This window comes from Paramisgurnus dabryanus, chromosome 20 (assembly GCF_030506205.2).
Source record: "Paramisgurnus dabryanus chromosome 20, PD_genome_1.1, whole genome shotgun sequence".
Lineage (NCBI taxonomy): Eukaryota > Metazoa > Chordata > Actinopteri > Cypriniformes > Cobitidae > Paramisgurnus > Paramisgurnus dabryanus.
The window spans coordinates 21,582,360-21,595,123 of record NC_133356.1 but is presented as its reverse complement, the minus strand read 5'-3'; the positions used below and the strand labels follow the sequence as shown (position 1 = coordinate 21,595,123).

Below are 12,764 nucleotides of genomic sequence, written 5' to 3'. Positions count from 1 at the left end.
ACAGTTTGATTACAAACATTCCTTAAAATATCTTCCTTCATGTTCATCAGAACAAAGAAATGTATACAGGTTTGTAACAACATGAGAGGGAGTAAACGATGACAGAATTTTTTTTTTCGGGTGAACTATTCCTTTAAAGTCCATTTTAAGAAAGTTTCCCCACTAGCGGCCACATTTGCAACGCCTCCGGCCATCTCATTTGTAGTCATACAGGACCCAGTCCTATCTACGTGAATGGGGGAAGACAGCAGTATTTAATCATATTTGCTGAGGTCACAATCAAACAACACATTTCCAACCAAAAATTACACTTGGCATTAATTGTACCAAAAAATTTGTTCTCAAACTTACATTGCGCTTAAATAACATGTTTTTTCCCATGTTGCTCCAGCTACTGCACATGCGCAAAGGCTGGAACGTACCTTATATGGCTTTTCCCCCATTCAAAGCAAATCCATTGCACTTTCTTTGTAAATATCTATCCCATGTGTCTCAAATAAGAGCTTAGGACAGGAATTAGATAGATTCAGTAATATGGCCTGAAATGTTTCTCTGAGAAACATAACCTATGACACGATGTTTCTTCCTCCAGCTCAGCAGGCGGCAGTGATGAGTGCGGAGGTTTTATTGGAACAGATGGCGGCGGCGCACCACAGGAAGGGGAACTCGTTTGTGTACAGTTTATAATGCACTTTACTGTAGTTTCTGAGGAATGTGCGGTCGTGACAGGTGTCAAATCTGTTTAGTATGCGAGGAGTGAATTGTGCTGAGCTGCTTTTGTTTTGTGAAGAGATGCTGCCAAAACAAACAGTCGAGGTGGGAGGCAACCGTCTTTTAGAAACAGATAAATATCAACAAATCCGTGTTCTTTTCTCATAGAGTAACTTTAAAGCAGAAAGTCATATTTGATTAACTTTTGCATTAAGTATTTTTGCCAAAAATAACGAACCCGGAAGGACTGTTGTGCCAATCACGAATGCACTTTCAAATGGATTGGGAATCAAGGACCTCTCATTCTTTCTCTTCCTACAGTTTTCAGATAAGATCTGCAGATTGAATTGAGCAATGTGATATCAAGAGAACTCCCAAACAGGAGCAGACTACAGGATCATATCAAAATGTCATGAATGTGACACAGTTTGTGTGCAAGGTACAATTGTTTATTTTACGGTGTTAAAATGCCACGACTAGAGGAGGTAGCTAATGTTGTCCTCAGGGTGCCCAGTATCTTGTTGCTGGACATGCTCTATAAATGTAATATTGATAGCTTCACGGATCATCTGAAGGCGAGGACAGAGGACATGCTCTTCAAGTACAAATATGTGATCTGGAACATATATTACTTGGGTAAGTGTAATGTCATCATTGATTTTTATTTTATTACATCATGTAGACAACATAATGATTATTGTTTGTCTTTCCGGCAGGTCACATCGTGAGCATTGTGGTACTACTGCTGCCCCTTGGTCATATTATCCAGCTCTACCTGCATGTCCTCTGTGCCCTTTTACTGTACATGGGTCATCAGATTGTCAGGTGAAGATACGATATTAGCTGCAACCCATCAACCAAAGTTGAAATTTTGCTTTCAGACTTCAAAGATTTTATAGGATGTGAACCGTCCCTACCTGTGAAAAAACAGTTGAAGTAATTGTTTTGTGATCCGCTGTTTTCTACATCATCCTACGTAATGTAAAGAAAATCATGTGAATATATAATCTTGATATCTTTAATATTGACTGAGTAAGATCATTACTGTGAAATCAGTGAGTGTAGTCAAACTTTAAAGATCCTAATCTCACACTTAGCTTATGAGACTTTAGCATCAATTTCGCAGAGGGTCACATAAGGTTAGATGATGTTTGAAGAGCATCATTCTTTTTAAATGTTTTAACAGAGATTATGTTCGAGAAGAAGCTCAATATGGTTATGATGGTCTGATCTTCTTGGACTCTCCAGCGCTGAATCGTTTCGTGACTGCACTCACTAGTAGGTTACAAATACCACACACACTACAGAACCATTACAGTGCTCCCCAAAATATTTTGACACTAAAGCCACTCTTAAAAGTGCATTGCATGATATCATTACCTAATGGCTTCAATAAACAGATGCTAGACCACTGCACTTAACTTTTTGTGCCATTTTTGCACAGGTATACTAGCGTACATGTGCATTGGACGAGTTTGATGTGTCCACTTCAAATACTTTTTGTCTTGCTATGAAGTATATTATAGATTATTTTGCACACAATTTTAATGCTTTCCAAAAAATTATATTTAGCTCTCTAATATAAAAATTGCAAAAATGAGATGACAAAAACATATTAATATAAATATTTTTCATAGTGGGGTGTTGGTGTCCACATTATTTTGGACTGTGACTGTGCCTGTAAACTTTTAGCGATATTGATTATGACAATGTGACTGTTGTTTGTTTATTGATTATTTGTTTATATCTACAGGTCAGATTATAGTCAGTACGCTGTGTGCGTTCCTTATGCGCACTCAACGTGTGTGGATGTTTTCGGCACATTTGCTCCCTCTTCTGGCGCGTGCGGTTTCTGTTCCTCTGGTTTGGCTCTTTACTGTCTCCTCCATTTCCATGATAATCACAGGGGCCGAGGTTGCCATTTTCCTTTTTGCTAACCTCTTTGTGCCATATAGACTGGCCAGAACAGCTTATAGAGAGATCATGGAAATACAGGTAAAAGCATACTGAAGCGAGTATGTAAATGTACACGGTTAAAAAAACACATTATCTTAGTGTTTATGTCTGTTTTTGCTGTAGGTGACTGAGTTGTACCGACTGATGGCGGTCGGAGTGTCTCTCTGGCATGGCTTTGCCGTGCCCGTTTTGTTCAGTGTTTTCTGGTTTGTACTGTTTGGAGTGCAACTAATTGCCAACGTTGGCACCATCGCTGCTGTCCAACAGGGACCCCTGATATACATCCTTACTAGGTAAGCAGCAGGACACTCGACCTTACTAAATCGCTGTATAATTTTGAATGCAAATATATCAAAGATGACTTACACGTCTTAGCATGCAGATGTTATAATGATGTCATTGTTCTACAATACTTTATAAACAACATACATTTAAATGTAACTTATTTGTAGAAAAAATGAATATTTGCTGAATATCAATGCATTTTGCCTTAAATGTGTATAATGCATGTATTTTACAGTGTATCTGAATGCTGTGCTAGCCCGTACTCCCTGCTCGGTTTAACATTTGTGGTATCTTATACGGCATTGGGGCTTTTAAATCTTTGCAAGGTCTACCTTGGTGGATTCAGCGCTCTGCAGAATCAAAATGTCATGCATAGGTAAGAGAAGGTGGCATACATTTATATGTGTGTGTGGATATTAAATGTTTAAAATTTTTTTATTAAGTTTATGTATGTTTGCACATATTGTAGAGGTGTGACAGAGGGGGTGACTTTGCTGCTGCTGGCCCTGCAGACTGGGTTATTAGAAATGGCAGCCCTGCAGCGTTGTTTCCTGCTCCTCATCATTCTCTTCATCGTTCTCACATCTACGTTACAAAGCATGAGCGAGATCACAGAGCCGGTTTTGTTAGGTCTGGGAGCCAGCAGAAACAAGTATTGCACATACAGTATATACTGACAAACTATTTCAAACATGAGCTTCAATTCAATCCCAGGAAAAAAATCTAACACTTATCTAACACTTGATTAAATCAGATATAATGCTTTTGCTTTCTTCACAGGAGCGTGTGGAAGCATTTGCGGGGATTATCCATGTGTTGGTTTCTGCTCATTTTTCCGGTATTCATGGCTTTTAAAATTTCCCAGTTTTTCCACATGGATTTCTGGCTGTTGATTCTGGTGTCCAGCTGTATTCTCACATCACTGCAGGTAGGCTTTATTTCATTTTGTATGAAATTCATTTTTACGATTTGGCTAAGATCTAATCTCGCCTTGTTTGGTCTTTGACTTGTCTTCAAGGTGACAGGCACTCTGCTGATCTACTGCCTGTTCATGGTAGAGGTGTGGCGCGGCTCTGCCCTCCCTGCTTTAGATGAGATTGTGTATTATGTAAATGGAGTGTGTCGGGTGCTGGAGTTTGTCGTGGCTGTGTGTGTAGTGGCTTACGGAGCGTGGGAGTCTCTGTGGGGTGAATGGAGCTGGTTGGGAGCATCGGTTATCATCATTCACTCTTACTGCAACGTGTGGCTACGTGCCCAGGCCGGCTGGAAGAGCTTCCTGCTTCGACAGGAAGCAGCTCGCAAAATTAACTTGTTACCACGGGCCAGTGCAGAGCAGCTACAGGAACACAATGATGTCTGTGCTATCTGCTTCCAGGTATGGTCATTCAATTCCAAGGCGAAGTACTTTTGGGTATTAGACTTAAAGGGTTAGGGTGGTCAAGATGCTCAAACAGAGCAATGCTTTATTAAACACCATAGTGATATTAAGGTGTTCAATCACTGTAAAATGAAAATTTGCTGTTAATTTACGCACCCTTAGGCCATCCAAGATGGCTTTGTGATGATAGAGATTGCAACAATGTATTAATACTTGAAAAGAAGTCTAAGCAAAACTAAAGGTTAGTAACATTTTACCTTCCTTTTATACTTGTAGGATATGACATCAGCGGTGGTAACATACTGTGGTCATATCTACCATGGCACCTGTTTGAGAAAGTGGCTCTATGTGCAAGAGACATGCCCCATGTGCCACGCCTCCATAAAACCCTCCTTGGCCAATCAGATGGCAGCTGCAGGCGATGCCCAGCCACAACAAGATCAGCAACAGCAGCAGCCAACAGAGCCACAGCCTCATCCATCAGAGCGACCGCCTCACCCTGAGAACTCGCATCAGGAAGAGGCGCAGGGCTCACGGGGGGATGGTGTTCATGTTACACACAGGACCTGTGATGAGTTCAAAACTAACTTTTCAAACTCTCAGAGCAATTGTAGCAAGGGTGGTCCTCAAAACTTACATTGTGGTGCAAATGGAGATTCCCAAGGTGTGGGAGAGCAGAGGCCTTCACTGGAGAAACGCAAGGATGTTGTGGATAAGACCCAGGAGCACAGGGAAGCACACTGAGATGATAAGCTCAGTCAGAGTGAACACAGAGTCATGGGAGTAAAACAGATCTAGTCTTACAGACAAAAATCTTTTGTTTTGAGAAATGGAACAAAGCTCACAGAAAGTGGGACACGCTCAGAGGAAGCAAAAACAGCACAGGGTTGCAAATAACTTTACAGACGTACAGAACATGATTGTAGGTACATAATTTGCATAGGACTGTGGCATCTGTGATGAGTGTGTGAGGCCCCATGAAATGTGTTAACATTTGGTGTTAACCAAACTATGGATTTACTATGTTAGAAATTCATTCAGGCAATAAACTTGTTTCCATAGGTTTTTGATTGTTTTTGTTGTTGGGGTGTGTTATCTAATGAACTTTTTTGTTCTGAGTTTCCTTTCTTTTTTTTGTTTATAATCGAGTCAATTTATTGGGTCATTGAAACTGATGCCGAATTGTTGCTGACCACGCCTCTGTCTTTTCTGTATTGCTTCATTATATTCTTACGTTTGCACATAAATTACAGGATTGTTATCCAGGTCATGCAGATTATTCTTTTAACATTTTCTTTACAATCTTTTTTGCTTTTATAGGAGTTCTGACCAAATGAATGGATAATAAACAGCTGTGCTCTGTGCAAAAAGCAAAGATCATTGCTAATGGTTATTTTACCCTGTAGTTTCGCCTAGTTTTATTTAAAGGTGCATTGTGTAAATTTTAGAAGGATCTTTTGACAGCAATGCAATACAATATAGAAAACTGTGTTTTCAGTGGTGTATAAAGACCTTACATAATGAACTGTATTGTTTTTATTACCTTAGAATGAGCCATTTTTACATACATACACAGAGTGTCCCCTTACATGGAAGCGGCCATTTTGTGCCATCATGTTTCTACAGTAGCCCTAAACTGACAAACTGCTCTACAGAGTGCGTTTGTCACTACGTTGTTTCAGACGATGACATGTTGGTCCTTTGACGGTTACCATAGCTTCTCTATGTGCTTCGAAAAGGAGGTGTGCAATATGCAACCTTACCACCAGATGCCGCTAAAATCTACACACTGCACCTTTAAACAAATACATATTAATGGGAAAATCTAAATCTTAATTTTTTTATACAGTTTTCAGTATTGGTTTTCATGTTATTTGTAAACCTGGACCACACAACCAGTCATCAGTTGTATGGGAAGAATTAGAAGTGAAGCAACACCGACAGAGAAAGTTATTTTAAAAAGTTGACTTGATCAATTTTTTGATTGTGTGCGTTGTAAAAGGGTCTATTTGTAGCAATAACCAACAGGGTCAAAATTATTGATTTTTATGCCATACATTTAGTAAAAATCATGTTCCGTTAAGATATTTTGTAAATTTCCTACTGTAAATATATCAAATGTATTTATCATTAATAATATGTGTTGCTAAGGACTTCATTTGAGAAACCTTAAATTCAATTTTCTCAATATTTAGATTTTTTGCACCGTCAGATTCCAGTTGTATCTTGGCCAATTATTGTCTGCTTTATTCCATACATCAGTGGAAAGCACTTTCACAAAATTGACCCTTATGACTGGTTCTGTGGACCAGGCTCACATTTATCTGTGATATTCAATCACTTTAACTGTTAATATAAATATAACTATGCAAATGAATACACTTAACAAAATAATAAACGCAATTGTGCAGCCCATTAAAAACATCCATTTACATGCATTGATGCATAATACAAGGATGGTTAGATGAAGGATCATGGATGAATGAATGTGTGGATATCTATTTATTATAGGTGGATATATAAACAATATCACATTTATTATATAGACAGAATTGTATTTTTGGTTGTTACAATTAACCCGACCTATGGGGTAAGTTATAACGTTTACACTCCTGTCACTTTCAGTGTATTGTACGATAACAGTAGGTCCCACAAACAAACTTTTAAGTGTACATTTGTAGGAGAGAGGTGTTGATTGTGTAAATATTTTTTGAATGATAGAGCCAATGCCATAAAGCGGTAGGTTGTGCCCCACTTTCCCCTACATGTGAAATTATTTTAAGGAAAATAAATATTTTTTATATTTTTATAAAAATGAAAGCACTCCAAAATAAGTAATACATTAATGCAATACATATTTGTTGTAGGAAAAAAATATATATGTGTGTGTGAAGGACCGGTTGTCCTCCAGCACGCACTGTGGCGCACAAGCCAGCCTCGCGCTTTACTTCGCCATTTATTCAGAGCGATCAAAAGGAGCTGCTAGAAAGTGGCTAACAACAAGCTCACGGACATCTTGTCAGCTCAGACAAACTGATAGAGAAGTGTACACACATCAGGGTATTCAGTCAACGACAGGGATCAGGGCCTGTCCACAAGTTTGATTGCCACATTATTTATAAACGTTTACATTTTTTCAGACATTGAATGTTTTTACGTCTTGACATTAATGTTAGTTTTTAGCTAGGTGGCTGGGTGGCTGGCTCTCAGGTTAGCTCACATATTGAGAAAGAGAGAGATATTGGGCGCTAGTTGTTGAAGAGACACTACACCCAGTGGGAAGATGGCGCTTAAACGAATCCAAAAGGTATGTACAATTTGGACTCGGAAAAACTAACAATAACCCGTGTGTCAAACATTCATGTTTATTGCCTAACGTTACTAACGTTAGCGCGTTAGCCGAACACGACGATTTCTTATAAAGCACAGTGAGGGTGTTCATTGCCAATACAAGCGATGTTCTTAGATTGCGAATTTTTTTTAATAACGATATTAAATGGCTGTTCGTGGTACAATTTGGTACAGTTTCTATACTCCACAGTCATAGAGTTTGACAGGTGTCTATAATTTTTCAGAAAACAACAGATTTTCCGTGTAAAGTTATGCCGTTTTAAAAACGTTATTTTTGATATTAGATGCTAAATTCCACACAATATTAATATTTAAATAATAACAATATTAGCCTGATAAAAGAATGCCTTTTTTCTGCCTCGTGGCAAATTTACATTGTAATAATTGTAAGTAACGTTACTATAAAATGAAACACAAACTATATATTCAGATCATGTGATCTATATTCAAACGTGTTTTTTTTTTATTATTTTATTATTATTTCAGTAAGTTTTGACTACTTCACTGATATTGAGGTATTTATGTTTTAGGTGATCTCAAACAGTTTAATTTCAGTTTTGTTTTATAAAACTTTTGAAGCATAGTCTCCGATGACCTGTTGAGCAATGGGAAAGCTCTAGAATGATTCAAGTCATGCAATACACCTGTCAAAATGTTAAAATAAAAATAAACGTTAATGTAGGGAGGGACATGCCTATGGACTTCAGGTTGTATTGCAGCACTTCTCCCGCATGACCCCTCCGAATCTATAAATACTCCCTGCTGCAAAACATTCAATCTGCTGGTTTCATCTTGCTGTCACTATAGTGATACAAGGGCCAAGTGCCACTGTTGACCCTTTACTGGTTATGGCTTGTATACAAGTGCTATTATGAGAGAAAATTAGTCTGGTTATATTGCGTATAGTTAAATATGCACTTGATGAGATTTCTTTTTCTTTCCTTTAGGAATTGACTGATTTGGCGCGGGATCCTCCTGCACAGTGTTCAGCCGGTCCTGTGGGAGATGATGGTGAGATTTCAGACCTCATATATAATGCAGAATATATGTTTTTTTTTTACATATTTCTTGTAAACTGAAGTACATGCAATGCTTTCCCTTAGTGTTCCATTGGCAGGCAACGATCATGGGGCCTGTGAGTAGAATTAAAACATTGCTGTACAACATCCTTACTTAGCAGTGTAATATTGGCATTCTTAGTTGTGTTGTTACACTGCAATAGAAGTATATAGCAAAACCTTCAAATGAGATGATAAATGTACTAAAGATGCTTTTGTCTTTATTATTTTTATGTTAAAACAGAATGAAAGTCCATATCAGGGCGGCGTTTTTTTCCTAACCATACACTTCCCAACAGATTACCCTTTTAAGCCACCAAAGGTAAGATGTCTTTTGTGTCTGTCGTTGTGTGTGTGTGTGTTTGTGTAGCTGTATGTGTGAATAACAATCTTTTCTTTTTGCTAGGTTGCATTTACTACAAGAATTTACCATCCCAACATAAACAGTAATGGCAGCATCTGTTTGGATATCCTCAGGTCCCAGTGGTCACCTGCACTTACCATTTCTAAAGGTAAACACAATACGATATATGTATGGTGTCTGTTTTTAACAGAAGATGGCCGGGTTTGACGGAAAGACAGAAACATACCTTTCTAAAAAAAAATATGTGCTTACATATATTGTGTCTTCTCTCTGTAGTTCTCTTGTCCATCTGCTCACTGTTATGTGACCCCAATCCAGACGACCCTCTTGTGCCAGAAATCGCCCGAATCTATAAAACAGATACAGAGAAGTAAGTACTGCCAAACATGGGTATTTTTTTGCTGTCTACCATATTCTCTGTTAACTCTTTCCCCGCCATTGACGAGTTATCTCGTCAATTAAAAGAAAACATTTGCATGAAAATAAACCGTATTCCTGATGAGTTTTTATGCTAATGTGTAATACCGCGATTATACACTAGATGGCCCAATTTATAAAACTGAAACAATTTTTTTAAAATTAATTTTACACTCGTGTATGTTTTTATAATCATTCTGAATCTGATCTCTAACCAAAATCTTTCATAAAAATGCAATTACTTTAGCTTTTTGCTATAAAAATACCCATATTTAAGAGTTTATAAGCAGAGGAAAAGGTATAAATAGGACGAAACGTTTTTTCCCCGTTTTGTTTGTTTATTTATTCTTTGTTTTGAAAGCAAAGAGTCTGTTCTTTCATTTTATATATTTATGTGTATATATATTTTGGAAGGCAAAATGTTGTGAAAATCACAAAAAATGCTGGCGGGCATCTTTTAAAAAAAAAAAAAGGCTGGCGGGGAATGAGTTAATCTTATTGTATTTAGCCACAGACCTATAAACCTCTGACTTCTTATTTGTTATCCATCACAAAACGTACAATATTTATGTGGATCATAGCAAAGGTGGACAGTTCATTTTGCAGCAGTGTAAAAAACACATTTTGGTGGCCATTTTATGTTGTCCATATTTGTATTTAAGAATGATGTATTTGTGACCCTGGACACAAAACCTGTTATAAGTCGTGCAGGTATATTTGTAGCAGTGGCCAACAATATAATTGTATGGGTCAAAATAATCAATTTTTCTTTTATGCCAAAAATGATTAGGCACAAACTTTATTTTCCTGAGTGGATGCAGTTGCTAAGAATTTCAGTGGGACATCTTTAAAGGCATCGATTGAAAGCTTATTTATTCATGTATAAATCTCAATATAAAAACAAAATTGACTAGAGCTGGGCAAAAAAAATCGCCTGCTATTCTCATATGTGTCTCGTCAGTAAAGCTGGTCCGGTGATTAGTAGTAAATCACCATTACCTGCTTTCAGATAGAGCGGCATTTACCACACTGAGCCGAATTTCACCAAGAAGCATGCAAAATCGCGCTCATAATCATGGAAAATCACCTCCTATAATGTATGCGGTTTTGCCTTGCTTCTCTGTAAAATATGGCTCTGTGTAGTAAATGGCGCTCCATCTGAAAGCAAGTTATGGTGATTTCCTACTTATAACTGAACCGGCTTTACTGATGAGATATGCATGAGAATGGCAGGCCATTATTATTATTATTATATTTTTTTTTGCCCAGCTCTAAAATTGACTTATGACTGGGCCAGGGTCACATTTGTGGCCAATTTTTTAAGCTACTAGGATTAATGTAAAGTAAATGAAGTGTGCAAAACACAAGAACATAGACACAACCAAAGAGTTAATTTCAGTTTCATTATACTATATTTAATGATAGCTATATTATTTTCTGTTATTAAAACATTTGTCATGGTAAACACGGAATGAAAGGTTTATATAATCCATTTAGTTATCAATAATGCATATGAACAAGTGTATATTGACACAAAGGTCTATTTGAAACAAGTGAACAGAACTCTTTTGTCTAACACAACATGCTCTATCAGGTATAATAGAATGGCAAAGGAATGGACAGAAAAATATGCCATGCTGTAGGTGAAGCACAACACTGCATTGAGAACATTAGAGGTACTGTAGAGTGAAGCACTGCAAGCAATGTTGCTTCCTGTGTGGTGCAGCATGAGTGTGTGACCACAGCAGGTGTGCATCACTAATACATGTTATCATGTCTTTTCTAAAACAATTGGGAAAACAAAGTTTTTCGGCAAAGTATTCCTTACATGGTTATGATCGACCATCACAGGTATATAAACTGTCCTGCATATATACCAGCAAGCATGAATATAAATAAGTAAAATTTCTTAAAGCAGCATGACATTTTTGTTAGCTAGGTAAAATTATGCTAGAATCATGTATATTAATTTCTGAGTTTTTTGATACTGCATGACAAGTGGTCCTTAAGGATGCTGATAGAAATTTTTAATCTAATGGTTAGTGTTTTTCTTTGGTAGAGATGGGCAAGTTAGCAATTATATTTCATGCAATGACTTACTAACTGTTGGCATCAAAAAGGTTTGAAACTGACATTGTCGGACTGCATTTTGGAGGCCATAGCTGGTTGAAGGTTATTATGCTCGATTTCAAGGCTCTTATGTTTTTCTCTCCTACTTTGCAGATACAACAGAATAGCACGGGAATGGACTCAGAAATATGCAATGTGATGTTGGCTGGACACATTTACAAACTGTTTTGTTTGTTCCGTTATGTTTTGGACACTATTGCAAGACCACATTTTTCATCTGTCTCTTATGGAGGCACAACCCCAGGTTTCTGTTCAAACTGGAATGCAGACCTGTTCATGGCCTTCCCACACTTCAAAGTTTCAAGAGAGTTCCCTATCAGTTGAATGGAAACTCTTTAACACTCAGCTCTGCATCAGATTGATCACTCTACCAATCAACTCTTCTCACTCCACAACTCATGCCATGCCTGTATGACCACAGTGTGTTTTCTCTGGGACCTTTGGAGAAAGTCTCTAGGCTGTTCTGCTTCTATAGGGTCTCACTCCTTAAGTGCATGCTATCACAGGAGAAAAGACCAGATGTTGTACATCATTTGGATTGTGGGACCGATTACTATATTCTGTTTGATGGTAAAGAATTGCAACATTCAGATCAGCTCTGTTCAACATTTTACAGCTGTGGCACTGAAATACAACTCACTCGATTGGCTTAAATGTCTGTTTAATGTCCTGCTATGTTTTACCCCTCAATAAAGATGCATAACTCATTATAATATGTTTCTTTTTTTTGTATGAAGAGAGGGCAAAATTTATAAATTCATTCTCATATTTTGTATATATATATATATATATATATATATATATATATATATATATATATCGAAGCTGAACATAGAAAGCGGTGTGGGTTTTCCTATGACTAAATAGACAAATAGTACCATTGTTGACCCTGAGCTTACACTTACATTTTGTTTCATTCAATTACCATTGAAAAAAGTGTTGAATGTAAGCAAGTTTGGTTATATTAAGTGTGAAGAAATAAATATACTAGTTAATATTTAACATTAAAAAAATTTCAATCGCAAAGGAGAATATTTATCAGCAACTGTTTGTTTCAAGAAAATCTAAGCTTGAATGTTGGAAGAATTTATAATATCATTTTGTAAATCTTTCC

At 37.3% G+C, this 12,764-nt stretch overlaps 2 protein-coding genes across 5 annotated transcripts; both read left to right on the top strand.

The window, feature by feature from the left end:
- Positions 1-623: 623 nt before the first annotated feature.
- Positions 624-5,923, top strand: LOC135787203 (RING finger protein 145). 2 transcript variants are annotated; one of them, XM_065297014.2, is made up of 11 exons: positions 624-816; positions 1,033-1,347; positions 1,428-1,536; positions 1,898-1,989; positions 2,465-2,706; positions 2,791-2,960; positions 3,188-3,328; positions 3,422-3,604; positions 3,733-3,880; positions 3,971-4,327; positions 4,607-5,923. In XM_065297014.2, exons 2-11 carry the CDS (start codon positions 1,179-1,181, stop codon positions 5,072-5,074), a joined length of 2,079 nt encoding a protein of 692 aa, XP_065153086.1. In that variant the 5' UTR covers positions 624-816; positions 1,033-1,178; the 3' UTR covers positions 5,075-5,923. The 2 variants fall into 2 exon arrangements, with proteins under 2 accessions (XP_065153086.1, XP_065153085.1); XM_065297013.2 differs by having other exon boundaries at positions 624-1,347.
- Positions 5,924-7,289: 1,366 nt separating this feature from the next.
- ube2d3 (ubiquitin-conjugating enzyme E2D 3) lies at positions 7,290-12,363 on the top strand. Of its 3 annotated transcripts, XM_065297010.1 has the most exons (8): positions 7,291-7,637; positions 8,629-8,692; positions 8,785-8,816; positions 8,984-9,061; positions 9,146-9,251; positions 9,380-9,473; positions 11,115-11,196; positions 11,744-12,363. In XM_065297010.1, exons 1-7 carry the CDS (start codon positions 7,614-7,616, stop codon positions 11,161-11,163), a joined length of 447 nt encoding a protein of 148 aa, XP_065153082.1. In that variant the 5' UTR covers positions 7,291-7,613; the 3' UTR covers positions 11,164-11,196; positions 11,744-12,363. The 3 variants fall into 3 exon arrangements, with proteins under 3 accessions (XP_065153084.1, XP_065153083.1, XP_065153082.1); XM_065297012.1 differs by lacking the exon at positions 11,115-11,196 and having other exon boundaries at positions 7,290-7,637; XM_065297011.1 differs by lacking the exon at positions 11,744-12,363 and having other exon boundaries at positions 7,290-7,637; positions 11,115-11,200.
- The last annotated feature ends 401 nt before the right edge of the window (positions 12,364-12,764 follow it).